The sequence below is a fragment of the Curcuma longa genome, chromosome 14 (genome assembly GCF_044706935.1).
Source record: "Curcuma longa cultivar G26 ecotype Majalengka, Jawa Barat chromosome 14, ITB_CL_G26_1.1, whole genome shotgun sequence".
NCBI classification, from domain to species: Eukaryota; Viridiplantae; Streptophyta; class Magnoliopsida; order Zingiberales; family Zingiberaceae; genus Curcuma; species Curcuma longa.
In genome coordinates this window covers 6,188,341-6,213,763 of record NC_133874.1, presented here as the reverse complement: position 1 = coordinate 6,213,763, position 25,423 = coordinate 6,188,341, and the positions used below count along the sequence as shown (strand labels likewise).

The 25,423-nt window shown below is 41.2% G+C and overlaps 5 protein-coding genes and 1 non-coding gene across 7 annotated transcripts; 4 read left to right on the top strand and 2 right to left on the bottom strand.

Annotated features, from left to right (window-relative positions):
• Positions 1-544: 544 nt before the first annotated feature.
• On the top strand, positions 545-4,301 carry LOC141845591 (growth-regulating factor 6-like). The gene is made up of 5 exons (XM_074733654.1): positions 545-687; positions 718-944; positions 1,378-1,581; positions 2,410-2,743; positions 3,548-4,301. The coding sequence occupies exons 1-5, from the start codon at positions 545-547 to the stop codon at positions 4,299-4,301; spliced, it is 1,662 nt and encodes a 553-aa protein (XP_074589755.1).
• A 978-nt stretch (positions 4,302-5,279) lies between these two features.
• On the top strand, positions 5,280-11,090 carry LOC141845238 (peptidyl-prolyl cis-trans isomerase FKBP62-like). 2 transcript variants are annotated; one of them, XM_074733301.1, is made up of 14 exons: positions 5,280-5,513; positions 5,625-5,705; positions 6,353-6,607; positions 6,711-6,791; positions 6,861-6,941; positions 8,420-8,614; positions 8,838-8,924; positions 9,064-9,239; positions 9,308-9,430; positions 9,531-9,677; positions 9,796-9,893; positions 9,988-10,108; positions 10,431-10,515; positions 10,620-11,090. In XM_074733301.1, the coding sequence occupies exons 1-14, from the start codon at positions 5,285-5,287 to the stop codon at positions 10,625-10,627; spliced, it is 1,767 nt and encodes a 588-aa protein (XP_074589402.1). In that variant the 5' UTR covers positions 5,280-5,284; the 3' UTR covers positions 10,628-11,090. The 2 variants fall into 2 exon arrangements, with proteins under 2 accessions (XP_074589402.1, XP_074589401.1); XM_074733300.1 differs by having other exon boundaries at positions 9,766-9,893.
• A 335-nt stretch (positions 11,091-11,425) lies between these two features.
• TRNAV-CAC (transfer RNA valine (anticodon CAC)) lies at positions 11,426-11,499 on the top strand. Its single transcript has one exon. It is a non-coding gene; the product is annotated as a tRNA-Val (tRNA).
• Positions 11,500-12,614: 1,115 nt separating this feature from the next.
• Positions 12,615-16,098, bottom strand: LOC141844721 (4-hydroxy-3-methylbut-2-enyl diphosphate reductase, chloroplastic-like). Its single transcript, XM_074732715.1, has 10 exons — positions 15,821-16,098; positions 15,518-15,714; positions 14,792-14,971; positions 14,562-14,693; positions 14,400-14,474; positions 14,220-14,325; positions 14,049-14,143; positions 13,257-13,442; positions 13,081-13,167; positions 12,615-12,997 (listed from the first exon to the last, which is right to left on the bottom strand). Exons 1-10 carry the CDS (start codon positions 16,056-16,058, stop codon positions 12,932-12,934), a joined length of 1,362 nt encoding a protein of 453 aa, XP_074588816.1. The 5' UTR covers positions 16,059-16,098; the 3' UTR covers positions 12,615-12,931.
• A 704-nt stretch (positions 16,099-16,802) lies between these two features.
• Positions 16,803-21,432, bottom strand: LOC141844720 (inactive protein kinase SELMODRAFT_444075-like). Its single transcript, XM_074732714.1, has 8 exons — positions 21,282-21,432; positions 21,081-21,208; positions 20,712-20,851; positions 18,064-19,178; positions 17,838-17,998; positions 17,685-17,761; positions 17,287-17,614; positions 16,803-17,206 (listed from the first exon to the last, which is right to left on the bottom strand). Exons 1-8 carry the CDS (start codon positions 21,427-21,429, stop codon positions 16,994-16,996), a joined length of 2,310 nt encoding a protein of 769 aa, XP_074588815.1. The 5' UTR covers positions 21,430-21,432; the 3' UTR covers positions 16,803-16,993.
• Positions 21,433-24,767: 3,335 nt separating this feature from the next.
• LOC141844814 (putative RING-H2 finger protein ATL71) lies at positions 24,768-25,349 on the top strand. The gene has a single exon (XM_074732806.1). The coding sequence runs from the start codon at positions 24,768-24,770 to the stop codon at positions 25,347-25,349; it is 582 nt and encodes a 193-aa protein (XP_074588907.1).
• Positions 25,350-25,423: the final 74 nt, after the last annotated feature.

Below are 25,423 nucleotides of genomic sequence, written 5' to 3'. Positions count from 1 at the left end.
AAAATAAAATATTAGTTTGATATTTTAAAAAATTAGAGCACTTTTTATTTTTAATCCAAAACACAAGTTGTTACATACAAAAAATAATAATACTCGAAATTACATCATATATTTTTTTAGTAATTTAATTCTAAAATTTATCTATTAAGTAAATTTAAAATATAATTTATACATATTCAAAAATTGATCTCTAAAATATTCATTCTATTTAAAATTTAAACTTTAATCATTTTATTATTCAGGAAAATATTTTATGACCGGACCAAGTTGATTAAGGGTGTTTAGAAAAAAAGAAGAAAAGGGAGGCCTTTTATGTCAAAAGCCCTTCTTCCTATTTACTGTTTCCTGTTGGAAAAGAAAACCACTCTGGTTTTCTGCGACTCCACCCTTTAAAACCACCTTCGGGCAGCTTCGGGCAGCCTCGGCCTTCCCTACACCAAAAATGCTACCTTTACCCTTCTCCTTCTCCTTCTCCTTCTCCTCTCTGGAGCGCATGGCTTCCCATTTCATCTAGCGGCGGGCTGAGGCCGCGGCGGAGGAGAAAATGGACTTCAGTGGGGCTCTTGATACGGGCGTCTCTTCTGAAGCTGCTGTTGGTGGCATCTTATCCTCTTCGCCCTTGCTTTCGGACATGGAAATCAGCAGCCAAAGAGGGCCCTTGGGATCCGTGCTTCCGAAGCATGAGAGGTCTGCGGATCCCGACGACTGTGGTCGGAGGTCGGTCAAGGTAGCGAGGCCTGAGGCATTGGCCGAAGCACCAGTCAAGGCGGCTCCTTTCCTCCTCAAATCCAACTCCTGCCCTCTTTTTCCCGAAGGAGAGCAAATGGTCAGCTTCACGTCGAGATCCCAGATCGAGATGGTGGTCGGCGGTGATGGAACCTTGCCTTACTACAACCAACCCTCGGCGACTTCTTCTGCTCGCTGCTATATCCCGAGGAATGCAGGTAACTCATGCTCGTATAGGAACTGAGAGTGACATTGCTAATTAAATCCGGGCCATGGTGGTTTTTACTACATTGGGATTTGATGAAATCCGGTCTGTGTGGTTCCACCATTGATTGGAGGGGGGTCTTTTCGTGAAGTTTTTGATCCTTTTATTTCGAGTCTTGTCAAGGAAAAAGTTGGCTCCTTTCTCAAAGAAGAAACTGTAAGGAAGAACGAACAGTATCTCTACTCTGTCACTTCCTTCTACCATCACTCTTCCGATTGCTTAAGAAACAGGGAAAATATGATATTTTGTGATATTGCATCTTGATGTGCTTCGCCAAATTGTGCAGACAACTTGGTGTCCCATGAATTCCTTCTTCTTCTCGATACCTTTATCCTGCCCCAGCTGATATGGTTTCCTCACTTTGCTTCTCTTTCTTTCTACTTCAGGTTTGACCTCAAATTTGAACATGCAAGGCGTTATGGCGAGGGCCAGGGGACCCTTCACTCCTTCTCAGTTGCTGGAGTTGGAACACCAGGCCTTGATCTACAAATACCTACTTGCAAATGTACCCATACCAGCTACTCTACTCGTTCCTCTAAGGAGAAGTCCGACATCAGGGTTCCCTCTGTCAGCTGGAGCTTTCAGCTCAGGTGCTTATTGGACTTTTCAATTCAGCAAAAATAATGGTTATCTTGGGAAGATTTTGTTGCCAACCCTTATATTGATGCATGTTGTTTCTAGCTTCAAGAAAATATTATAGTTTCAGAATCTTCATTAGCTCTGGCATTTTTAGTTGATAGCAAATAAGTCGATGATTGTTTTTGCACACAGCACAACCATTTTTTTTTTGCCATTCCTTTGACTTTTCTTCTTAGTACACTTTAAACTCTCAAACTTATAAATGTACTTTGTGAAGATCTTTTTGATTCTCTCTTCACAATAAAATGTTTGTTGTGGATATAAAAGAATGTCTTTTTGGAAAACAAAAAATAGGAAGTATGTGTGGGCTTCATGATCTTGCTGCTATAGAATGTTGCAAATTCAGTTCTAGTAGGCATTGGGGACTAAGTTAGTGTTAATTTTGTAAATGCCTAAAGATGTGTCAATCCAATCCAAAATGACAAGAATTTAAGGTCCCTTTGATACTTAAGCATGCCCATCATGGCCTCACTTAGCATCGTCGAACTAGAGAGTAGAGTGTTTTCTTCTCCTCACTTTCTCTTTACCCTCTTTAATGTTCACCTTTGTTTTGACATCATCTTTTGCTAAGGTGAGAAGTAGGAGGTGAGAGTGACTTTGATATCATGCAAAGTCCAAAGGGAAGTCTATTTCAACTCAAAATATCAAGACACTTAGATTAAGATCTCTTTGATACTTGTGTGCTTATGATGACCTCGCTTTAGCAATATGACCCTCTCCTCCCTCACTTGTGATTCCTTTAACAAATTTTGGTTGCATTTTCTTTCCGATTGTTGTAGGAGGGTGGGGGTCACTCCATCTAGGCTATTCTGGAAATGCTGATCTAGAGCCTGGTAGATGCCGTCGGACTGACGGGAAGAAATGGCGATGCTCCAGAAATGCAGTTGCTGACCAGAAGTATTGTGAGCGACACATGAACCGGGGCCGTCATCGTTCAAGAAAGCATGTGGAAGGCCAGAGTTGCCATGCCGCCAAAGCAACACCGATCGTCACATCTTCTCACCAGACATCTGCTGTATCTGTTGGTACTTGTAGTCCTCTCACAGTTACACAGCAGCAGAGTAAAGCCTTGCAGTCAACCATTGCAGATCCACACCCAGTGCAACCGAATGGGTAAGTAGTTATAAATTTTGGTTTACACTTTCGGTATATAGCATAGAGATTTTTTGAGCTAATGCATTTTGTTGGCAGAGTTAGCAAAATAAAAAAATTTATAAAAGCAGTTATGGATATAACTTTCATAATATATGTTTAATTGTCTGGATGAACAACTTTATCTAGTGGATGGATCATATCTAACCATCAATATGACACTTTTGACAAAAGGATTGATTCTCTTACTACATCAGAAAACTGAACTTGAAATTTCACAATTTCATTGTTTTAACAAGCTTGCCAATAAGTTCATGAGCTTGTCATTCCTGTAATCTTCATTGACTAGGCCATATCGAATACATTCTTCTTGATCAATGCAAAAGGATACATGAAGTATGTCTCACTAATAACAATACTTTGGTAGAGAATACCTAGATTGCATGCATTTTTAATGCAGTAAGAAATTATGATGAGTAAAAAACTAATTTTTTTTTAGGGAGAACTATAAATCCAATTGAAGGACTAGGAAGATTTTTTTAAAATATATTTTCTTTTACATTATACAGTTCATGATGAACTACATTGTGTTCCAACCAGAACTTCTGTTTTACTGACCATTGTGCTTATACATTATTCGGTAAGCTTATATTACTGAGCGTCGTGATACTGACCATGAAAGATTATTTGGGATTCTGTAGGTTGTATCTCAGAATTAGTTTCTCTTCTTAATACTATATAATTCTTATATATTTCCTGAAAACTACCTTTAAACATGATTCTTTCTTTTCAATATGCAATTCTTATCTATGTTGAGATCTGTAGGATGCTGAACGGCGAAGAAGTTCAAGATGACCATGCTCAGAACCCCAAAAGCATCTCCATGCCTAGTCCTGTTGAGCAAAGGCCTGATAGTAATTTATATCCTTTCTCAAAGCAACACACTCTGCTTGAGGGAACCTCCTTTGGTGCTGAATTCGATCTCATTTCCAATGGCTCACTTTCAAATACCCCAAGGAGCTCATTTTCTGATAACAAAAGTTTTACTCCCATTTCAATGCTCAATGACCAGTATCTCAAGTCCAATCCCCTTTGGCACTGCGGCGATGACTGGTCCAAACTCGCCATCTCTACTCCAATGTCTGGCTCCGACTTCTCATTTTCCACCTCATCTAACCATGACAAATTGGCACTTTCACCACTCAAGTTGTCGAGAGAATACAATCCTGCACATCTGGGTCTAAGTGTCGGGGACCTTAATGATGTATGCCAAAGGCAGCCAAATTGGAGGCCAATCTCTTGGGAGGCTTCCCTGGCTGGACCTTTAGGAGAGGTGCTGAATGGAACTAATTGCACTTGGAAGGATCAAAGCAAGAACTCTCCGACCCTACACATCACGGCAGATGACTTGGATTCGAGTACGCGGATGGAGTTCTCACCGACTGGCGTCTTACAGAAAACTTCATTTGCTTCACTGTCGAGCAGCCCAGGAAGCAGCCCCATGGCAGACACCCGAATGCTTCACGAGGGCACGAGTAGCTTGTGCAGCGACATCCTTGGTTCAACTCTTCTAACTTGATGCTCACAACTAGCCCCTCACCCGAATCAAAATGCGAAGATTAAACCAGTGTTGACTAAGCTAACCAAGAACTAAGAACAATGAGTCTTGATGTTCTTGCTTGTTTACTTGTTTCTGTACAATTGAACTGTGTGCATCTATAGTTTACTGAATCTCTCCAATCTGTTTTGATGTTGTTGCCTTTTGGAGGCATTTTGCACTAGTTAAATGCACTTTGTATTACTTGTGATGCAGTCATTTTCAATGTGTATTGATTAGAAGTTGTCACTTGATTTAAATTTGAATTATATATGATTTTAAATTTGATTTGAATTTAATTGGACAATAAAATTATAGTTAGTTATCAAGTGTCAAAGCCCTCGGGATATAATTGAATTGGATACGACGGAACAGAATTGTTGAAGTGGACAAAGATCGAATTTCGACAAAATCGAGACAATGTCTTTTTTCGTCGTGATCAATTATAGTTTCTCAATTTACATCCTCACAAATGGTAGTAAGATCGATCGTATGAGACTGTTGGGGTGGTAAGATGTTATCAGGTGTCAAAAATGAACCTAATCTTAAGCGAAAATTTCGTACACCAAAATGCTCTTTAGTAATTTTGAATATATTAATAATTAGGAACTAAAATTGCTATAATAATGTTAGGAAAAGATTATATATATATATATATATATAAAGAGTTATTTTTAATGATTATGAGAATAAGGGGCGTTTTTATTTATAACAAATTCAATAACACTATTGAAAAATTAAAGGATAAATATCTATGCTATCATTATTTTTAAAATTTTAATTTTAATTTTTAGAAAATATCTCTTAAAAAGGTGGTAGTTTTTTTTTCTTCTTTTGATTCTGTAAATTAATTTCCAAATAACATATTTTAAATTTGTTAAAATTATTTCTTTATTTTTTTCTTTATTTATTTTCATTGGGGGAGAGGAGAGAGGGGCACTCCACTGTGATCACATCCCTCCAAAATGGGGCACTCGTCGAGGTTCACCGTCTCCGCCTCCGCCGCGAGGGCTGCCGCCGCGCAAATGGACGACGACGACGATCTGGACGAGGAACCCGGAGAAGAGATCGACTCCGCGCCACCGCTTCGCGTAGGCGAGGAGAGGGAGATCGGCGGCGCTGGAGGACTTAAGAAGAAGCTTCTCAGGCGCGGAAGCGGCTGGGAAACTCCGGCCCTCGGTGACGAAGCCATAGGTTCGGGATTTTCCCTCCACAAGCTGCCACAGTTTTCTATCTTCATTGTCGATTTTCTTTTTTTGTTTTGCTTTTACCCCGCAAATCATTTGGTAAGATTGGAATCTGCAGTTCAGTACGAAGGCAGACTGATGGATGGGAGCAAGTTCATTTCTAGCCGGGAAGGAGGAGAGTCTCTTAGTCTTGGCAGCGGTAAGGTGTCTTGCTGTTTCTTTTAATGTCTTGTTGATCTCTTGTGAAATTTTCTGTTCTTTTACTGCATTGTTTGCATGTTATTAAATAATTAATTATCTCTTTGTTCGTTCCTGGTCTTGTAGATCCTAGGTCATTTTTTGGAATGCGAGCTTATGAAATTTGTCCAATTTTAGATCTCGTTGAAACTGTTACTATAAGCAGCTCCCAGGGTTCCACTCGTTAGATCGACATGGGAAAATTCTAACCAAGCCTATTAAACCTAAATTTCCTTAGAAGCCTTTTGGTCAAATGAGCTTTCTTACCAATCATGATATATTACATATTGTATTTAACTTCGCCATGCAAGTTCGATTACTTGTAACAAAAACTCTGCTTAGAATGATATCGATGCTCTAGGAATTTGTCTATTTGGCTTTCCAATTATGGTTTATTTGTCAAGTTTTTAAGAACCTTGAAGAATTAATTCATGAAATCTCAATCCCCGGACTCCTTTTGTCAATCCAAAACTTTTAACATTAAATTTCTTTTAGCTTCTGTTCTGTGGTTGTAGTGGAAATTTGTGATATTAATGAATCATTTCTGGGTTTGTCTTCACCTCTTGGGGCATTTCTCCATCTATGACTTACTGATGCTTTGCTTATTAGGTCAAATTGTTGCTAGCTTGGATCAAGGAATTATTACAATGAAAAAGGGGGAGTTGGCACTCTTTACTTTGTCTTGCCCTTGTGGTTATGAAAATATTGCTGCTCAAGGTGTGCCTGCTAATGAGGTTCTCCTTTTTGAGGTTGAACTGATTTCGTGGCTTAAGGTAGTGGACATATGCAAGGATGGCGGGATTATTAAGAAAGTACTATCACATGGGGATGATAGGCTAGTAGGAGAATTGGACCAAGTTACAGGTACGCTCAGGGAAATCTAGTTGATCCCTCCTATTTTGCTGACCTAAGAATTTTATTTACCTTGCCTTGTTTACCAAGCGGATTCTTTCTTTTCCATGTCCAGTCAAGTATCAAGTCAAGCTGCTTGATGGTACTCTTGTTGCAGAAACTCCTGATGCAGGACTTGAATTTTGTGTTAATCAAGGTATAGACAGTTGTAATGGTTTGTCTAGACCATTCTGGTTTAGTCTAATTTACTAGTTGCATGTTGTAGGCCATTTTTGCCCTGCAATACCAAAGGTTCTACAAACTATGAGAACAGGGGAGAAGGTTTTTGTCACCATTCAACCGCAATGTATGTATAATCATGTAACCAAGTTTTGATGTTTTGAAATTTTTGATACTGATGCCAACTTTTTTTGTTTTTCATTCTACTGAATCTCCTTTCCTCACCGCCTTAAAATTCCACTAGCTTTTTCTGTTAGATAGAATATGATGGAAACGAATCAACTACCTGCACTTTTACCCTTTACTCAAGCCTGACTGGTTTAGTTATACAGATACCTGACCTACCAAACAACCAACTATAGTTATTGTCTCAGAGTTATACGTGCCCATTTATTGCGTGCGCACGCACACACACACACACACATTTAATAACACAGGTTTTCATCGAATACCCAAATTCAGCATAAGCAAATTGGCTACGAAGGCTACAAAAAGGTTGTCCAAGATAGGGAGCAAATGCCTAAAATTAGACCAAATTATTCAATTAATCTCATGTAAATGAATTAACCTTACAATCTTATTCATAACTAAAGCATAATCAAAGATAACAATCAACTTATGGGAAAAAAACCCATAACATCATTTACACTGGGTAGTAAAATTTTAATATTTATACATGACATTACTCAGATTCCCATACCTAATTAACATGAACCTGAAGCTATCCAAATGGATAAAACACAAACCAGCCCTATTTATTATAAAATGGGCACTTGAACTCAACTTAGATCAATTTAAATAATCAGTATTTGTGCCTGTTTATAGGTTGTGAGTACAAAACCAATTGTTGCAATTCAGTTTGAAGGGTGATTCATAAAAATTCTAAATCAGCTTGGATCTTTGACCAGGATTTCTGCCCACTCATAATGGCCGATTAGAAATGGTGGCTCCAATTATGACATTTGAATAAGTTGGTTTTTTTACTTTGGAGAAAAACATTAAATTCATTATTTATGGAACAATCCATTATAGATCTGGAGTTTTCTTTTAATTCTAAAACAAATAGATTGATCAGCTATCATAAGAAGCGATCATCTCTGGGGTGTGTTCTAGCAAAATGGTTTTCAGGCAGCTTAAAAATATTAAATGTAATTCTTCCTTTATTTTCTCCATTATAGAGAAAAAGTATACAATCAATCAGTTAATCTCCAGATTATTACTTATTGAAGGAGCTTATATTGTTATTTTTTATGTTGCCTTCTTTCTCATGTGGACATTTGATATTAGACTATTCTGATACTGAACATCAACATAATGCCGAGATGTAGTGACCATTCATCAGACTACGTGTCATACAGGTAAAAATTATTGATTAGTAATCACAGGATTCAAATAAGTTTGGTTTAAAGGTTTTAAACCATGTTGGTAAGCTTGGATTCCCAGATTCATAGGGAATATATTATTTAAATTTTAAACAAGGCTTTGTGCTACTTGTGTACGATTTATTAAACATCTGCCAGTTATTCTCATATTCATCTTTCTTTGTATTTATTTAAGGTCAAACTTTTTATTCTAAGCTCATCATGTGATGATAGTCCTGTCTAGATGCATTTGGCGAGGCTGGAATTGAAGCTAACTATGGATATCATCCTATTCCATCAAATGCTGTATTGAATGTTGACTTGGAATTAGTATCTTTGAAACCTGTTATTGATGTCGTTGGTGATATGAAGGTTCTAAAGAAGATTTTGAGAGCAGGTGAAGGTGTTCGTACCCCTAATGACATGGAAACTGTTTATGGTATGAAGAAAAATCCAACTCTAATTTTTTGTTGAATCATTATATGGTATTTATTTCACATTAAGGTTTATTTACTATTTATTTATACTTTGTTTTCACCACATAGGAATAATAACTTTTCATGTGTATTCCTCTTTCGTCCACTATCACTTGCACAAAATATTGATCCCATTCTAGTTATTTACTTGAGGATTATGGATTTACACTATTTGCATTCTGCCAGTCAGGTATACTGCAATGCTGAAAGATGGCACTGTAATTGAGAAATTAGGCTTTGATGGAGGGAATTTTGAGTTTATTATAGATGAAGGTCTGCTCTTTTTTTAAAACATTTTCACTATGCAATATGCAATGTTGAACTAATTTGTTGTGCATACTACATATTATGGTCACATTCTCATTATCTTGAAGACACGACATGTACTAATGCATCATATTTTCTGGAACAGAGCAGGTTATTTCTGGATTAGATTGTGCTGTGGCAACAATGGTGAAGGGTGAAGTTTCTGAGGTGACTATCGACCCCCAGTATGGATTTGGAAATGATGAGGTTGAGAGGAATTCAGTCATAATACCTCCATGTTCAACTTTGATATATTTAGTGGAGTTGGTAGACTTTACCAAGGTGATGATATGAAATTATTTGATGATACAATGAAATAACAATCAAATGTAACACATTCCATAATACAGGAAAGGGATCTGTGGGATATGACTGGTCTCGAGAAAATAGAAGCTGCAGAAAGAACAAAAAATTCAGGCAATGATCTTTTCAAGATTGCCAAATTTCACCGAGCTGCAAAGAAGTATGACAAGGTAGTTCAAATAGATGGCTACTGGCTTTTGGCTCAATGATAACTTGTTAATGGGTTAAGCTCTTGTCTTCGGGGAGAGGAACTAACGTGAAATTTTACAGGCTCTTAAATATATTGATGGTGATGGAACTTTTGAAGACAATGAGGAAAAGCTAGTGAAGTCTCTTAGAGTCTCATTGTGGTTGAATTCAGCAGCTTGCTGCCTGAAACTGAAGGACTTTCAGAGAGCAATTCAATTATGTTCACAAGTAAGCATTTATTGAAACCTCCAGATATTAGATATGAGTTCTGGAAATCTTTGTTTTTATTTATACAAGTACGGGCTTCTACCTGTAGGTATTAAACATTGAGTTTTGCAATGTGAAGGCATTATATAGGCGAGCGCAAGCATTTATTGAAACTTATGATCTAGATTTAGCTAAGTTGGATATTCAAAAAGCTCTGGAGAGCAACCCACACAACAGGTAAGTAGGCCGTAGGAGGACCTAGGGATGGGACAGAGCCAACTTCTGCACTTTTCAAAATACTTGGATGCGTATAACAGCACCTTACTTGCAGGGAGGTGAAATTGCTAGAAATGTCTTTAAAGAATCTTCAATCAGAGAAGAATAAAAAAGATGCAAAATTATATGCAAATATGTTTCAGCTGACAAGAGAGGATGCAGATGTGGCATTGAAGGTTAGTTCCTGATCTCACTTACAGATAGACCATTTACATTTGATCATTGTGTTGTCTTAGGAGATTAATCGTCTTATTTTCTAGACATAAAAGAACCAAGCAGTGACGACGACAAGGTCGAATGGAAAAGCAGAATATAAGCCATAAACTTAGTAACTTGTAAATTCATTTGAGTTAAGCATCTAATGACTAAGCTAGGATACAGCCTTATCCTGAATAATTCTCCTTTCATTTATTCACTTTTCCATTCGTATCATGAAACTTGAAAACATATTTGAATGCTTTTCATCCACTACTTAATCCTAAAACTCCTCTTTCGCAGAAGCTCAAGGTTGAGAAACCCATCTGCAAGGAGACGATGGATACTGAAATCGATACTACGACGCTTGGAAATGACAAACCAAACGGTAAGGAAGAAGATGGTTGGTCATACAATTGTGCACTTTGCCAATTAAGATGAATCACGTCGTAGTTCATTAGTTATTATTATTATATTATTATTAATCTGCAGAGGTCTGAATAAAACGAAGCACAGCAAACAAGAAGAGATTTGTACTCGAGCTTTTCCAAGGCAAAATACAGATGCCCTGTCGAGGTGCTTTATTATGCACAAAGAACAAGTTCTTTTCTTCCTCCAAAGTTACTGAACTTCATAATTGTCGGATAAGTTATCGTATGGGAAAAGGATTGACATAGCTCCCCATTTCAACATCTCAAAGGACCATTCTATCATGCTTCCTAGTAGAGACTAATATTATGAAGATTGGCCGTTAAGTGTGCATAAATTGTGCTTTGGATTTATTCGATCGATATGCAAGTTAGGGGGAAAGATATCTGCCTCCCAGATTAGTTATCAAAAAGGGCACCCTGTCATCCTGAATTGCCACTGATATTCCTTTGGCTTAATCCATGAGGCAACCGGTCGAACTAAACTAGTTTCGGTTTGAAACTGAACCAGTTTTTGTCCTATGATGGCTCCGGTTCAAAAATGAACCAGTTCAAGAAAATGTGAAATCCTACACAAAGGAAAATAGAGAACAAAAAGAAGTATGAAAACTTATACAATAATATATTGCTAACAAGAATCTGAATATGATTTTCCAATTGATTAATCATGAAGATGATCGACTCAATCTCATTAAAAAAAATTTATCTAAGCGTATCAAATTGATGGTCAAGAAGGCTCAGAGGCAATTATACATCAACTTGATGATAATGGATTTTAATTGTCCTACTGCCTCTCCTAGGAGTTTATTTTCTGTGTTTGTTTCTTCAGAAAATATTCTAAATAAGGAGATTAAACTCGCATATCAACAAGTCTGGGTGGTGTAGTCGGTTATCACGCTAGTCTCACACACTAGATGTCCCCGGTTCGAATCCGGGCTCAGACAAATTTTAAAATCTTTTAGTTTATTATATATGTATAGTCACCTGTCGAACCCGGATTGGAAAGTACCCCATCACTCCTTCATCCTTGCCGGATGTTTTGCTTATAAATTTTGATTTTCTTATTTTTGTGATTATAGTATTTTTTTTCCCCTTTTTTGATTTTTTTGTATATTCTATAGTACAATATTTAATGGTATGTTATTTATTTTTATTTGTTTTTTATGTTGGCTCAATGATACCCTCAACTCACATGATATATTCTAAACAATTATAAAAATACATCATATTTATTTTTTCTTCCTTTGACATTCAATCAAATATTAATAAAAATATTATCTACATATAAAAATTAAGGGATGGACGATATTTTAAAACTAAAGGGCTCAAAACTAACTTACAAGAATAAAGAGCCTTTTCCCTTTTGTAGAGAAAACCTAAAAAATTGTAGCCTTTTATACAATTCTTGTGAATGGCACACCAAAGCCACAAGAATGCTTGTGAGTTACATACACTTCGGTAAAAAATGAAATCCGCCATTCCAGTGGCTTCTAAGTTACAGTCAGTCTCATAATCATCTATGAGAAAGTAAATCCAAAAACTACAGTTGGTCATTACAAGAAGGACATTATCTCGAAAATAATATTAGCTTCATCAAAATTTGACCCTTATAGTCCACTTCAACAAATCTGTCCCGTATAAACCAACTCAATCATGCCCGGGGGGATAGCTGAGATAGTGTATCGTAATTCACTAATTTATTAGGATTTGAGAACGTGAGGCTATATAAGATAGTGAGTTACATACACAAACTAAACTAAGATAGTATATCCTAATTCACTAATTTATTAGGATTTGAGAACGCGAGACTATATAATAACACAGATAATGATGAAAAAATGAGGATATGTTTTAACACTAATCTCAATCTAAGTCTCTTCATCTTCTACATTTTTTATCTTCTTTTTTAAAGTATCATGACTTAGGCATCAGAGAGCTCACCGGGGCAACTCCTGACAAGAAGAAAGCTTCATCATTCGCTCTGTGTTATGGTGGTAGATTCTCACCGCATCAGATAGCAATAAGGATGTTGCTGGAATTCAGAGACACTGCAAAACTGTTAATGAAACAAACAATGGTATTGTTGCCATCTACATTCTTATATTAGAAACTTGTACATCCTGATGCAGGTAGTGATACATATCACAGCTTTATTGTCATTTTTGTTTGAATAAAGGAGCAAAATAAGTGAGAGGGCTCGGCGGTCTGAACATCGACTCGAACCGCACACATAGATTGAAGGCACAAACACAATAGCAGCATAGATTATCGACTACAGCATTTCCCGCATACAATGGAGAGCAAAGCCTTTGCTCTAGATCTGTACATGTAATGTAATATTTCAGCTCAAAAGGCTCTGCTCCAACTCCTGTCAAATTATGCTACTTGCAAGGCGTCTCGGCTTTTAATGTCAAATACCCTGCACAATGCTTCCTCCACAACCTGCATAAACGAGCTCAATTATGTTTACTTGTATATTTACTATTGAACGAACATAAATAAACTCTTATGGACACTTCAATTACCTTGTCGGGAGTGGAAGCACCTGAGGTGATGCCGATAGTTATTGGTCCAGCAGGAAGCCAATTCTCTTTCTCTACGAGCTCCCCATGCTATTTGTAGAAACAGATGAGGTGAGATAATTAAAGGGATGGAGTTCATAATACAAACCGGTAAAATGTTGTTCATGTGTAGGACTTACGTTTAACTTGTAGGTGATCTTGTTTCCTGGTCCAATTCTCTGTTCATTGTCGATCCAATAAGATGGGATTCCCTTGAGCTCTGCGATTTCTTGGAGATGTGAAGTGTTGCTGGAATTCCACCCGCCGACCACGAGGATGAGATCGAGTTTCTCTTCCACCATCTTGAACATGGCATCTTGCCTTTCCTGAAATAGTGCAAGAAAATGATAGGAGGAAAACTGAATCAGTAATTCAATTGAGTACAAAAGGTAGGAGAAACTCCAATCACAAGAAAATTTCTTTCTCGTTTCTTCAATTTTAAAACTAAAAGGATAATAAGAAAATCACATTTAGATATCCCAAATTAACTTAAGAAAGAAGGCTTCATTGACAATGGACCAATCTTAATCGCGTGACAAGCCAAGATTGTTCGAGGTTATTGACAATAGTCTTAGTTGAGCCAAAATCTTATGAAAGTGAGAAGGAAGATTGATTCATCACTTCCAAATAAATTGCAGTGCTATAACTTGCAAAATCTAAAGAGCAAATAAATGGTAAGATAATGAGGGTTAAAATCTTGGTAGACTGCTTACTGTATTCTTTAAGCATATAGATTATGCACCAAGGACATTAGAGAAAAAATTGACAACAATATTCAGAAAAATAAAAGAAAATTTTTGCATTTTGTCATTATGATTCAAGGGGAATAAGTGAATTGTAAGAATTTAATAATATAGAAGCGAGAACAAAAAAACCACAGGTCTAACAGATTGAATTGAATTTCCAATTAGAAAAACCTTCAATAAACACACCTGGGTAGCATCGCATATGGTGTTGAAGCTGACAAAATGATCGTTGATGTTTTCTATACCGTGTTTTCGCATCATGGTCTTCTCGACTAACTTACCTGAAATCTCAGAGTTTAGTTGAAGAGAAACTTAAAATTGGATAGAGACAAAACACATCAGAAATATTTAACTTACCTATGTCCTCTGTTTCACCCTTTAGCATCGTAGTTTGATTTGCAATGCCGACTTTAACTAAGTCGACATCTGGATCAAATCCCGCAGAAACAGCAGATTTAAATTTCTGTAACACATGAATACGTTGTTAAATCTTTCTTTCTTTTGTGCAAATATTACAAAAGAAAAGAGTCTATATACCTCAAGAAATGCTTCTTTTGTTGAGCTAGACCCATCTAATTCCCCACCAAGAATGTAATCACACACATACATTGCCTGTTTTTAATTAAAAAAATGGTTATACACAATGTTCATTTGTAAATAACATTCACATCAAAAGATCATCGCTTAACGAATCATTACCTCAGCCATGTTCTTTACGACAATATATCTTCCTGCAAATGAAGCTGTTGCAATAGTCTCTTCATGTGAATATTTACCATGTATGATTGAAGTGTAATCACCCTTCTTGTGCTTCTCAACAGTGTTCCAGACCTTTAATGGAAATTAATACATATTATTTAAGAAAGAGATATTTAAGGGGAAATACAACTCCAAGTCCCTTATTGTCAGATAGAAAAAAAAAAAATTACCTTTGAAACCCATGGACAAGTAGTATCAACTATCTGGACTTGTTTTTCACTCAAGGTGAACATCTCATCGACAGCAGCTCCAAAAGCTGGTAAAATCACAACATCACCCTTGTCAACAACCTCAAATCTTTTCTTGCCATCCTCAACAGGAATATTTTTGACGTTCATTTCTTCCAATCTCTGCAACGTTAGAACAGAATATAAGCAATCTCATAGAACTGAAAATTTATCAATGCACAAGGAAACTAACTTAGAAATAAAGGAACAACCAAATATTCATCTAGTAAAATATTTCTCAAACAGAAAAATAAGGATTAGCTCTGTCAAAATTATCTAAGACTGCGTGAATAACAATCCCAGTATGAATCAAGCTTCTTTTTACTACTAGACATAATAATTACTAGTAAAAGCAACAGTGAATGTTAAGCTCAACAAAGTATTTTGAAGATTCAAGCAAAATTATATGCTTTCATACTCTAGAGCCTAGCATAATAATTCCCCTACCACCGAGCTCAAATTTTTACCGTATAGTATTTCTGTTTCTTTGGCAAGCTCAAGAATATAGGAAGTTCGCTATTTGATAAAGGAAATTTAGGAAGCCATCAAAAGAAATAGGAAGATGTAAGAATCAAGATTATATATTTGAACAAGCTAACTTTTCCCTTTTTTGAAGGGGAAAAAAATTGAATGAGGTTATACAATTAATAGATAGGAACAATCGCAAACCTTGTTGACTGTGGGATTGTGGATGATTTCGTTGGTAATCCAAATATTCTCTTCAGGAAATTGCTTCCTCGCTTCGTAAGCAATCTGGACCGCTCTCTCAACTCCCCAGCAGAACCCGTAGGCCTCCGCGAGCTTCACAGTCACGTCGCCCCAAGTGTACACGTAGTTGTTCTCCTTCAGCGTCTTGACAACATCGCCTGAGATCCCACAAACCCTAACCCGAGTCAGAACCCCAATTATTCCCCACAGGCAGCGACACACACACAGACGCACATTAAAAAGAGCCCAAATCCCTAATCTTACTCGTGTACTCCTGGTTCATGAGCTCGAGCGTCTCCTTCTTGTGCCCAAACCCGCGTCGGTTGTAGTTGTCGCTGCGGGTGAGGTTATGGCGGAAAGCCTTCTTGTCGAAGTCCGGCTCGAGCACGGCGTCGCCGCTGCAGCGGACGGCGATCGGAATGCGCGCCCTCGGCGCAGATCGGACGCCGGAGGGGATGGCTAGGCTGGGGGAGAAGCGCGCGAGCTGCATCGAGATCGCCATCGAAGAGGAAGAAGAACGAACGACGACGACGACGACGAGAGGCTCAGTGCGGGAAAACGGCCCACCTCGCTCGCCCTCTATTTAATGACTGGAAAGTGGGGCCCGATCCAAGTGCCGTGCCTCGCGAACCGTTTCACCACAATCGAACGGTTTTTTGATTTGACACGTGTCCCATTTGTGCATTTTTTAAAAAAAAATTGATAAGGACGCGCTACGCCGGTTGACTTTCTCATGGCAGCGGACGATCCACGCCGTTGACCGTGGAAGATTTCCATTTTTTGAAAAAAAAATCAATTTCTTCTTTATTTAATCGGGCAGTGCCGTTCAATTTTGATGTGTCGAGATCGATTACTGCATGGGTTGACCCGGCGTCTAAATGAAGATAGATTCCGATTTAAGTAGTAGGAATTTTCCCTCCAAAATCCTGGCAGTCACGTAGACCACTTGCCTTCTTCGAATAATTTGTGGTATAGTTACTTGGACATGAACTTTGGAGGCAGAACATTTGCAGGTCCATGGCTCACCTTCCCTTTAGGAACACTACAAAAATACCTTTGATTAAGGATCGAATTTTCAGTCGTTAATCGATCACTAAACTCCATTAACGATCGATTAACGACCGATAAAAAAATCATTAAAAAATTCATCGTAATTCGATTTAGTGATCGAATTCCAAATCGATCACTAATTAACGACCGAATAGAGACGCTATTGATAAATCATCGTCTAGTGAAGTTTGACGAATGAAATAATATGCACACTCACAGCTTGCTTAATCAATCTTGGCAATTCACAGTTTGTTCTGATCTCACCCTTTTCCTATGCTCCACAAAGGCTATACACAACGAGTCTTCTTCGACTTTCTCTTCTTCTTGTGTCATCCGCAGGCCTTCGACCTCGACCTCGACCTCGACACCCCCGTGAGCTCGATCGGTTTACATGCTCTGGTAGAGACTGGGCGACCAATTTCTGTCAGAGCAGAGCGCGCTGATGATGGATTCTTGAGGGAATCTGTAGGACAAGCTGCCTAACGTCGCCGCCGCAGCTTGGCGTGCCGCCGGGCGCACGATGCGCCCACTTCTGCTGCCCGCCGTGTTGACGTCCAGAACTTGATCGACGATGCTGTCTCCCTCTAGAATCCGCAGGACCTGAAGATCATACGCCATGACGAGTAGTTTGAGTTGGAATTCGATGCTCTAAAAGGGCAGTCGGTCGTGAACCAACCAACCTTGGACATGCTCGGCCTGGACTGTGGCTCTCGGCGGAGGCACAACGAGGCAGCGTGCACCATTGCTCGTAGCTCCTTGGTGAAGAAGCGAGCCTGGTTCCGCTCCAGACGGGGGTCGAGGAAGCGATCGACTGGGACGGTTTCGCCATCGTCCCATGCCAATGAGAGAAGCGGCCTCACCCACTCGACGAGGAACTGCTTCCCCTTGGGCAGGTTGGTGTCCAGGGCCCTTCGCCCTGTTATGAGCTCGAGCAGCACCACTCCGAAGGCGTACACATCGGATTTGTCCGTGACGATCCCATGCTCAATGTACTCGGGAGCAAGATAACTGAGTTACAAACAAAGCCATTACTTTTTGATTATAGTTATAGGTGGATGAATGTGGTTGATGTGTTTACCCGAATGCTTCAGGGAGATTGGTGTTTACGGATAGAGATTCCTCCGTTTGCCATCTTGTGAGCCTGAAGTCCCCCAACTGGTAAGGAAGCAAGTCGTCGTCATCTTCATCGTCGACGTTCATTGTATGAATCTTTCTGTAGAGTTAAGCTTACCAATGGTTCGAAGTCATGGGTGAGAAGAATATTGTTGGGTCGCATGTCTTTGTGGACGACGAAGCCCACCCTGCAATCCTCGTGCAGGTACCTCAAACCCCTTGCAACTCCCACTGCGATCTTCACCCTCGCAGACCAGTTCAATGGAGCTTCCCCTTCCTCTGCCAATAAGAAATTGATTAAGAAGCATCCAATCTCGCATGTTAAAGATGAAATATATATATACCATAGAGATGAAGATCGAGGGAGCCATTGCAGATGTACTCGAACACCAGAGCTCTCCTCGACGCCCCCTCGACGCAGAAACCGGCCAGAAGCACCACATTACGGTGCTGCGCCCGGCTGAGCACCTCCACCTCCTCGCAGAACTCCTCTTCCTCGGTTGGCGGGCCCTTGAGCCACTTGACGGCCACAACACGCCCGTCCTCCAGCACACCTCGGTGGACGCGCCCACTGGCGCCCTCCGCTACGAAGGCCGCGTCCGCGAAGCCGCCGGTGGCTGCCTCCAGCTCGCGGTAGGAGAACCGCCGCGGGGGCTTGCCGAAGACGGGGGCCTTGTGGCGGCAGAGCGAGCAGAGGGGAGGAGGAACGGATGGAGAGGTGCTGAACAGGGAGACGGCCTCCCTGACGTCGGAGCTGTAGGGGGCGCAGCTGGTGAGGTTGCAGTGGTCGTGTTCGGGGGTGGTGGAGGTGGGCTGCGGCATGAGCAGGGATATGGTTTCTAAGCCGGCGTGCTTGATCCTGGATTCTTGCTTCGTTTTAGTGGGAGGCGATGGTTTTGGGAGTCCGCTCCTCCGAGATTTCTGCTCCGCCAGGTGTTTGGATTGAGGAATCCGGTAGACTCGATGGTGCGCAGTCGCAGGGTCTGAGAATGGAGGACTCGCTCCGCCGGTATTACCATCCGACTCCGACGTGTCCTCGCCTTCCGAACCCACGTCCTCTATCGGCGTCAACCCTCCGTCGCGGAGCTTCTCGAACAGAGGGTTGTGCTCGCGGACAAAGAATGAAGAAGACTTCGTCTTCGCCGAAGACACCTTCGTCACCCTCGCCGTCGCGGTGTCATCAACAGAGCTCGATGCCACTTTCTTAGCCTCAGGGTGCTGCGGCCCGTCCTCCGCCGGCGCATGGCTGCTCGGCACCGTCTTCACCTGAGCTGCTCGAGAGTTGCTGTCCAGGAACTTCTCGCTGCAGATGTGAGCGGACGACAAGGAGAAGGGAGGCAGGGGCTTGTTGTGGATGCCTCCCAGGTTGAGCCGCATCACCTTGGCGCAGGAACCTTTGATCACTACTATGTTGCACTGCAGCTCCGCCATGCAGTGCTTCTCCTCCTGCTTCAGCTGCCTGACATCAAATTAAACCAGATGAGCTAAATCATTAGCAAAGATAATTCAGTTCATCAAATTAAATTCACAAACTTCAGGGGCAAGATAAGAATGGAATCACGTGTTGGCAAGCAAACAAATTCCCCTTTGGAAGGTAGCAGGATGGGGCGACAGTGGCCATGGCGACCGAGGGCGACAATTCGATCATTAACGTATCGGTCGAGATGAGAGCAGGCACCAGGCTGTAAACCTATCAGCATCTGCTAGGTACACTCGTCGCTCCACCATGAATGACAATGAAGCTTACATGGTCAAGGTAAAAAGCATCCTCGTGTGGGTTCAAATCATTGCATGATCTTTTCCATCAGATAACTATCCCAAGGACAACCAACGGTAACTGTGTACCTGATGTTAGATTGTCCCCGTCTGGGCAAGTCCATCCTAAGTTCGATGAAAATTTGTTCCAGAGTTGTATTCAGGAATGTTAATCTCTAATTTTAACTTCACAAATATGGTCATGTTCTTAATACCTTCCTCAATGTCAACTCAAGTTGGATCGAATTTACAATACAGCAGAAACACAGGAAATGCAGGATTAAAAACAAAGAACAATAAGTGCCAGAGGACAAACAAGCAACAGGAATCTTAAATTACGGAAACAACATGCAGTGCATCCTTTTGATAAATTGTTTTTCAGTATAAACTAAGCAATCCTTGCACAACTTCCATTGCTAAAATGGTTGGGACTCGCAACTTAAAAGTTGTTGCTTTGTAGATAGATTTCAAGATCTTGTCAACAGCTTGAGCTACTCCATATTCTAAGCAATCAGTACAGAATCATTAACATTCAATATGCTACATTAATGATTCAACGTTTTCATTGATCAATGAAGTTGCACCTTTCTTAAAACATCTCCAAGGTTCTTTTGTCTGTTTTGGGTTTTCATGTTCAAGAAACAAAACCTATTCAATGCGCAAAGAGGAAGGTTGATGATCTAGACCAGGTTGTCCCAAGTTGACTTATTTTTCCAGGGTTTCTAGAATTGATTATTTGAACCAAGAACTCAAAATAAAGTAAACATAATATACGAGTTAGATATCCGTACTAAATAGTCTAAAGAACGAAGTAAATGCAAGAGCTGTGCTGTCAGAGTTCTCTTCTCAACTGTATCTCTAAAGGTCGATACGCAGTGCACATGCTCATTTATAGTTTTATTTCTGTGTTGCTACAACGAAGTCATCTGTATGACTGTATCACAGAGCAAGCTACGAACCAATCATGTTACTTTGTCATGTTCTTCAGTGAGAAAAATAGAAAGCGAGAGCAGTAGAACATTGCAAACAATGTGTTTTTCACTTGGTGTGCAAAAGATTAAGATCAGATTATTTACTTGTCGAGCAATAACTACTGTTCCATGGCTTTTAATCAGTGCAGGTAAGCGAGAAATAGAGCATGGCAGCAGCACATGGAGTAACAGTGGGAGGGCAAATCATCGAACAGTTGGAAGGCGTAAATACGGCTACTGTAACACAACGAGGCTTTGGGGATTACCTGTCGAGTACGACCCAGTTAGCACCAACTCGCTTTGATTCCGCAACCACTACGCCGCCGCCGGAAGAGGAGGAGGAGGACGACGACGAAGAACCCGGGGCGGTGGAATCCGATCCCACTACCTTGATCCTCACGTTAATCTGCGCAAACGAGGTTTCAAGTCATGGCCGCATCCGATCGGAAAACTGACAGGTACAAAAAGTGAACCAGAGAGAAAAGGAGAAAGGAAAAAGGCGATAGAGACGTGACTGTCTCGTCCCGCATCCCGTCTCGATTCGCTAATCAGAGGATAATCGAAGCAAAAGGAGCGCTTAAATTTAATCGATACCAGCGGAAAGAACAATCTTCGGTATGCGATTTGGTATTCACCTCATTTCGCCCATCGATTTGAAGCGCCATTTGCGAGCACAAGGCGGAGATCTGGCACCGCTCTCGCGTGCGGTTCCGGTTGTCGCCGCCGATTCGAGGGAAACTCCACAGCAACCTCCGCCGCCAGCCTGAAACCGCTACAAAGATCAAACAAAAACGAAGCAAAACCGGAGATGGGTAGAGCGGGACACGGCATCGCACCGGTGGCCTCTCGATCGGCAAGGACGGCGAGAAGCGTGACGAGGTCGCCGGGCCGGACGACATGGGTGAGAGCCCAAGCGAGCGCCGTCTTGGAGATCTCCCTCTCCGCCCTCACCGCCACCACCACCACGTTCTCCACCGACGACATGCCTACCTCTTCTTCTGCAACTTTATCTGCTTCCGCCCTCGTCCTCCTCCCCCATCCCCGCCCCTCCTCCCTCCTCCCTCCTCCCCCTTCCCGCTGCCGTCGGGTCACGTCAACGCCGCGCCGTTGCGAGCGCAATTATGAGGTTTCCATTCCGCCACTCGCGTCGCTGGGCGAACGCAGAGGGCAGCAGTTAATATAGAGTCGGAATGGCCTCCGCACAGGGTCATGCAATCAATGGAACAAGGAACAAGACCCATCCATGCTCGGCATCACAAGAGACAAAAGGACACCAGCAGTGAGAACCAGAGCTAGCTTAGTGCTCAGCTTCTTCATCCACACAATCTGGCTCACTCGATCCATGAATCCAATCCAGTAGTTCAATCTCATTTTCGAACCGGACTCGATCGGCTAGATCCACGATTACGATCCGATCTACGATGGCGACCGATCGATCGAATTGACCAATCCTCAGGCCCTCCGGACTAAAGCCCAAATAAACTAACACGTGCCTCCGCCCTTGCCTTGTTTCGAATGAAACAGTCATGTGGCTCAGGCTGATGAAGAATGGTCCCGCGAGTCGATTCCCCTCGCGGAGTGGTCCATTGTTTTGTTCCTCGGCTGGAGTTGAAATTCGAGTAGGTCCGCGGCCGCGGACCCAACATTTACTGTGCATCTAATGAATGCTGAGGCTGGTGGTCACCAGTTTGACAATTGAATTCTCCATGTTCAGGGCTGCCCCATGGTTGCTCAGATCTGCTGACCGGCAATGTGCCGAACCGGCAACGCGAACCCGAGGTCGATCCGGTCCCTTTCGAAACAGTAAATGATGTGGTTCGGTAGGTTCGATAAGAAAATTTGAACTGAGAATGATAGGATCACCATCTTTACCTAATGTTGAATCCATCCATGTGGAGAGTTAGTGATAGGGCTAGTTTCCAAATTATTGGCAGGTTACAGGAGACAAAGCACAGCAGGGCTGGTGGCGAAGAGAAAGCCACCAAATCCTATAACAAATCAATTCAAATATAACAAAATATATATATATAACTCTTTTTTATGTACAGATGGGGAGGTACGTGGCAGATCGAACAACATAGGTTCTATAAGATGTGTCAATTATCGAGCCGACTCGATTAGTCAAATCATCAACCTCTCCCGAAAAGTCTTCTCGATAAAGGTTGACTTCTCAGTCTTTTCCACGAAAGTCAATCTCCCAGTCTTTCCCATGAAGACAGACTTTTCAATCTTCCACATGAAAGCCAACTTTCCAGTCAGCTCAGTCCCTCTTGTCCAGTTAGCTAAGTTCCACTGAATCAACACTCTTGCTCATCTCCTCTTGCCCCTACCGAATCGATACTCTTGCCCAGTCAACTCAACTCTGTTAAATTAATACTCTTGTTCATTTCCTCTAAGTCCCACCGAACCGATACTCTGATCCAGTTGGATCAGTTTCACTGACCTGACACTCCTTGATTTAGCATGTCAAATCCACCAACTCAACCATCTTAGCCTATTTAATAGCACATGAAATATCACATCTACTAGCATAGCACATTGGATGGCATAGCATGTGAAACAATATAGTCTATATAGTATGATCTCACACGATCTTCTACGATATAGAACATGAACAACATGACTCACTAATATAGCGATGTGATATTTTCCTTATTAGGTATAGCTAGTAAGATATTTTTCTTACTAGCTATGAATTTAAAATTATAAAGTCAATAAATATATTTTTAATCATGGAAAATGAATATCCATAAACTAAAGTCTGAGGATTATCTAAATTAAAAAGTGGTTGACAATCACATCAACAATCCATTATACCTTATTTCAATTAATGACTAATTTAAAATAAATTAATTATTTAACAGCCAGATGCTAAAATTGATAACTATTTTTTTAAATATAAATATTACTTTTATATATATATATATATATATATATATATGAACTTCATTCCTTTTTCCAGTGTTTTGGTCCAGCATAAGAAGTGAGCCTAAGCATAAGCTCAGAGAGCTAAAGGCAATATTGGGCTTGGGACCAACCATGGCAAGTAAGAAAGCCAACCGATCGGGTCGAATTAGGCAGACTGATCGACCCGATCGGATCAGGTAGGCCGATCGATCGAAAGGCTACAGAAGTTTACTGCCAGGGAGGGGACATAAGCATCCAATCTAGGAAGGTAACTAATGAATTGGTAGAATTGATTGGGGTCCAAGGTGTGGTCCGGGGGGACAAGGCAACTATCCAAAACAGTGGCAATGACCGGCGAGTGAGAGCCGATAACGAGCTGAGCTGGGTGCCCATGGTGCGGTCCCTGTCCTCGTCTGTGTAGCACAGCCCACCGGATACCGACGGAACACACATCTGTGGTGGTCAGATAATTGTTTTACTTTCCGACTGTGGTAGAGCAAGACGGTTTTACGGGATCGAACTTATTGGACTGGCTAGATGGATGGTGATTTTAAGCGAATCTAGTGATCGGACAAACTAAGAAGCCGATGAATCGAGTGAGCTAAGTTGAATGAGCAAATGAATAGATCACATGGACCTAATCGAATTGTTCTCGGTAGGTTAAGCAAAATAGATGGATAGATTGAGCAAATTAAAATAAATTATATAAAAATATTGTATTATTCTTATTACTTAAATATTTATACAAATCAAAGAAGTTAAACAGTAAGTGATTGCTAATATGTTAAAATAGTTTATTTTAATTCCATTTTAATATTTGGATAAATAATTTGAGGTAAAAAGAATTACGAATGAATTATTGAGCTGAGCGAATTTGAGTCAATGAGTGAGTTTATCGATTAAGTGATCGAACGATTTGATCGAACAAAATAAACTGATGTTATGCAAGCTCAACAGAATAAACAAGTGGAGGACTCAAGCTATGCAAGCTTTTTCATTTCTTTCGACAGACTAAACTCAAGTTATACATACGTCGTCTGATAATGCGTACAAGTTTGACATCCTACTGAATACCTTGCAGACTTAACAGTTGTCTCTTGCAAACCTCCTCCTATAACATCAGGGATCGATAAGGTCTACCATACAGTATTCCGTCAAACCGACTAAATTAGACAAAGAGAACATTCGAAATTCTAATGAAGCTACTGAAACTTCAAGATCTAATTCCGTGAAATAATTTAAATATCGAAAATAAAAAAAAAATTGCATTTATTATTCAGATTAATAATAAATTTAAATAAAAGGTAGCCTTTTACCCATTAATTCATGCGGTAAGCGTTGACCTGCTTAGAATTGCATATTCCGCCGTTGACTTTTGCAGATACGATCCATAAAACACCCCTTCCGGGTTCATCATGAGCATTCGATCTTGGATCCTCATGAGCAGCGTCCATGGCGCCAGCTCGGATCCGAACTCGTATGGCGGCCGGGCGCCGGCGCCGGCGCGGCTCAGCAGCTTGGTCTACGGCCTCGGCGTCTCCGCCGGCATCCTCCTCCTCATCACCACCATCACCTTCATGTCCTTCCTCTGCATGCGTGCTTCCGCTGCCTCCGCGCCGCCCCCGGCGCAGCAGCGTCGGCGCCGGGAGGAGGTGGACCCGGCGGAGGAGGAGGCGGCACCGCCAGGGGCGGAGTGTGCCGTGGGGCTCGACGAGGCGACGCTGAAGGGGTACCCGAAGGTCGCGTACGCGGAGGCTGCGAAGAGAGGGATGCCGCCGACGGCGGCCTGCTGCTCGATTTGCCTGGCGGACTACCAGGCCGCCGACGTGCTCCGCCTGCTGCCGGACTGCGGCCACCTGTTCCACATCGACTGCGTCGACATGTGGCTCAAGGCGCACCCGACCTGCCCCGTCTGCCGGTCTTCGCCGGCGTCCACCCCGCTGCCGACGCCGGTCGCGGAGGCCGCGCCGCTGGCCATCGCACGGCCGTCGTCGTAGGCCATTTATGTAATTAACCATTTATAAATTTTCATTTGAGTGGCCTCACACGATCGATCGTACGACCATATGTG

Excerpts from the sequence above, each read along its gene's own strand:
- LOC141844721 (XM_074732715.1), bottom strand. The coding sequence starts at position 16,058 with ATGGCGATCTCGATGCAGCTCGCGCGCTTCTCCCCCAGCCTAGCCATC. Across the intron at positions 14,972-15,517 it reads ACAATCCCACAGTCAACAAG|AGATTGGAAGAAATGAACGT; the intron begins GTTTGCGATTGT and ends CTAACGTTGCAG. Across the intron at positions 13,443-14,048 it reads CCATATGCGATGCTACCCAG|GAAAGGCAAGATGCCATGTT; the intron begins GTGTGTTTATTG and ends GCACTATTTCAG.
- LOC141845238 (XM_074733300.1), top strand. The coding sequence starts at position 5,285 with ATGGGGCACTCGTCGAGGTTCACCGTCTCCGCCTCCGCCGCGAGGGCT. Across the intron at positions 5,514-5,624 it reads CCTCGGTGACGAAGCCATAG|TTCAGTACGAAGGCAGACTG; the intron begins GTTCGGGATTTT and ends TGGAATCTGCAG. Across the intron at positions 9,678-9,765 it reads CAATTCAATTATGTTCACAA|GTATTAAACATTGAGTTTTG; the intron begins GTAAGCATTTAT and ends TTCTACCTGTAG.
- LOC141844814 (XM_074732806.1), top strand. The coding sequence starts at position 24,768 with ATGAGCATTCGATCTTGGATCCTCATGAGCAGCGTCCATGGCGCCAGC.
- LOC141844720 (XM_074732714.1), bottom strand. The coding sequence starts at position 21,429 with ATGTCGTCGGTGGAGAACGTGGTGGTGGTGGCGGTGAGGGCGGAGAGG. Across the intron at positions 20,852-21,080 it reads AAATCGATGGGCGAAATGAG|ATTAACGTGAGGATCAAGGT; the intron begins GTGAATACCAAA and ends TCGTTTGCGCAG. Across the intron at positions 17,615-17,684 it reads AATCTCCCTGAAGCATTCGG|TTATCTTGCTCCCGAGTACA; the intron begins GTAAACACATCA and ends TTTGTAACTCAG.
- LOC141845591 (XM_074733654.1), top strand. The coding sequence starts at position 545 with ATGGACTTCAGTGGGGCTCTTGATACGGGCGTCTCTTCTGAAGCTGCT. Across the intron at positions 945-1,377 it reads CTATATCCCGAGGAATGCAG|GTTTGACCTCAAATTTGAAC; the intron begins GTAACTCATGCT and ends TTTCTACTTCAG. Across the intron at positions 1,582-2,409 it reads AGCTGGAGCTTTCAGCTCAG|GAGGGTGGGGGTCACTCCAT; the intron begins GTGCTTATTGGA and ends CGATTGTTGTAG.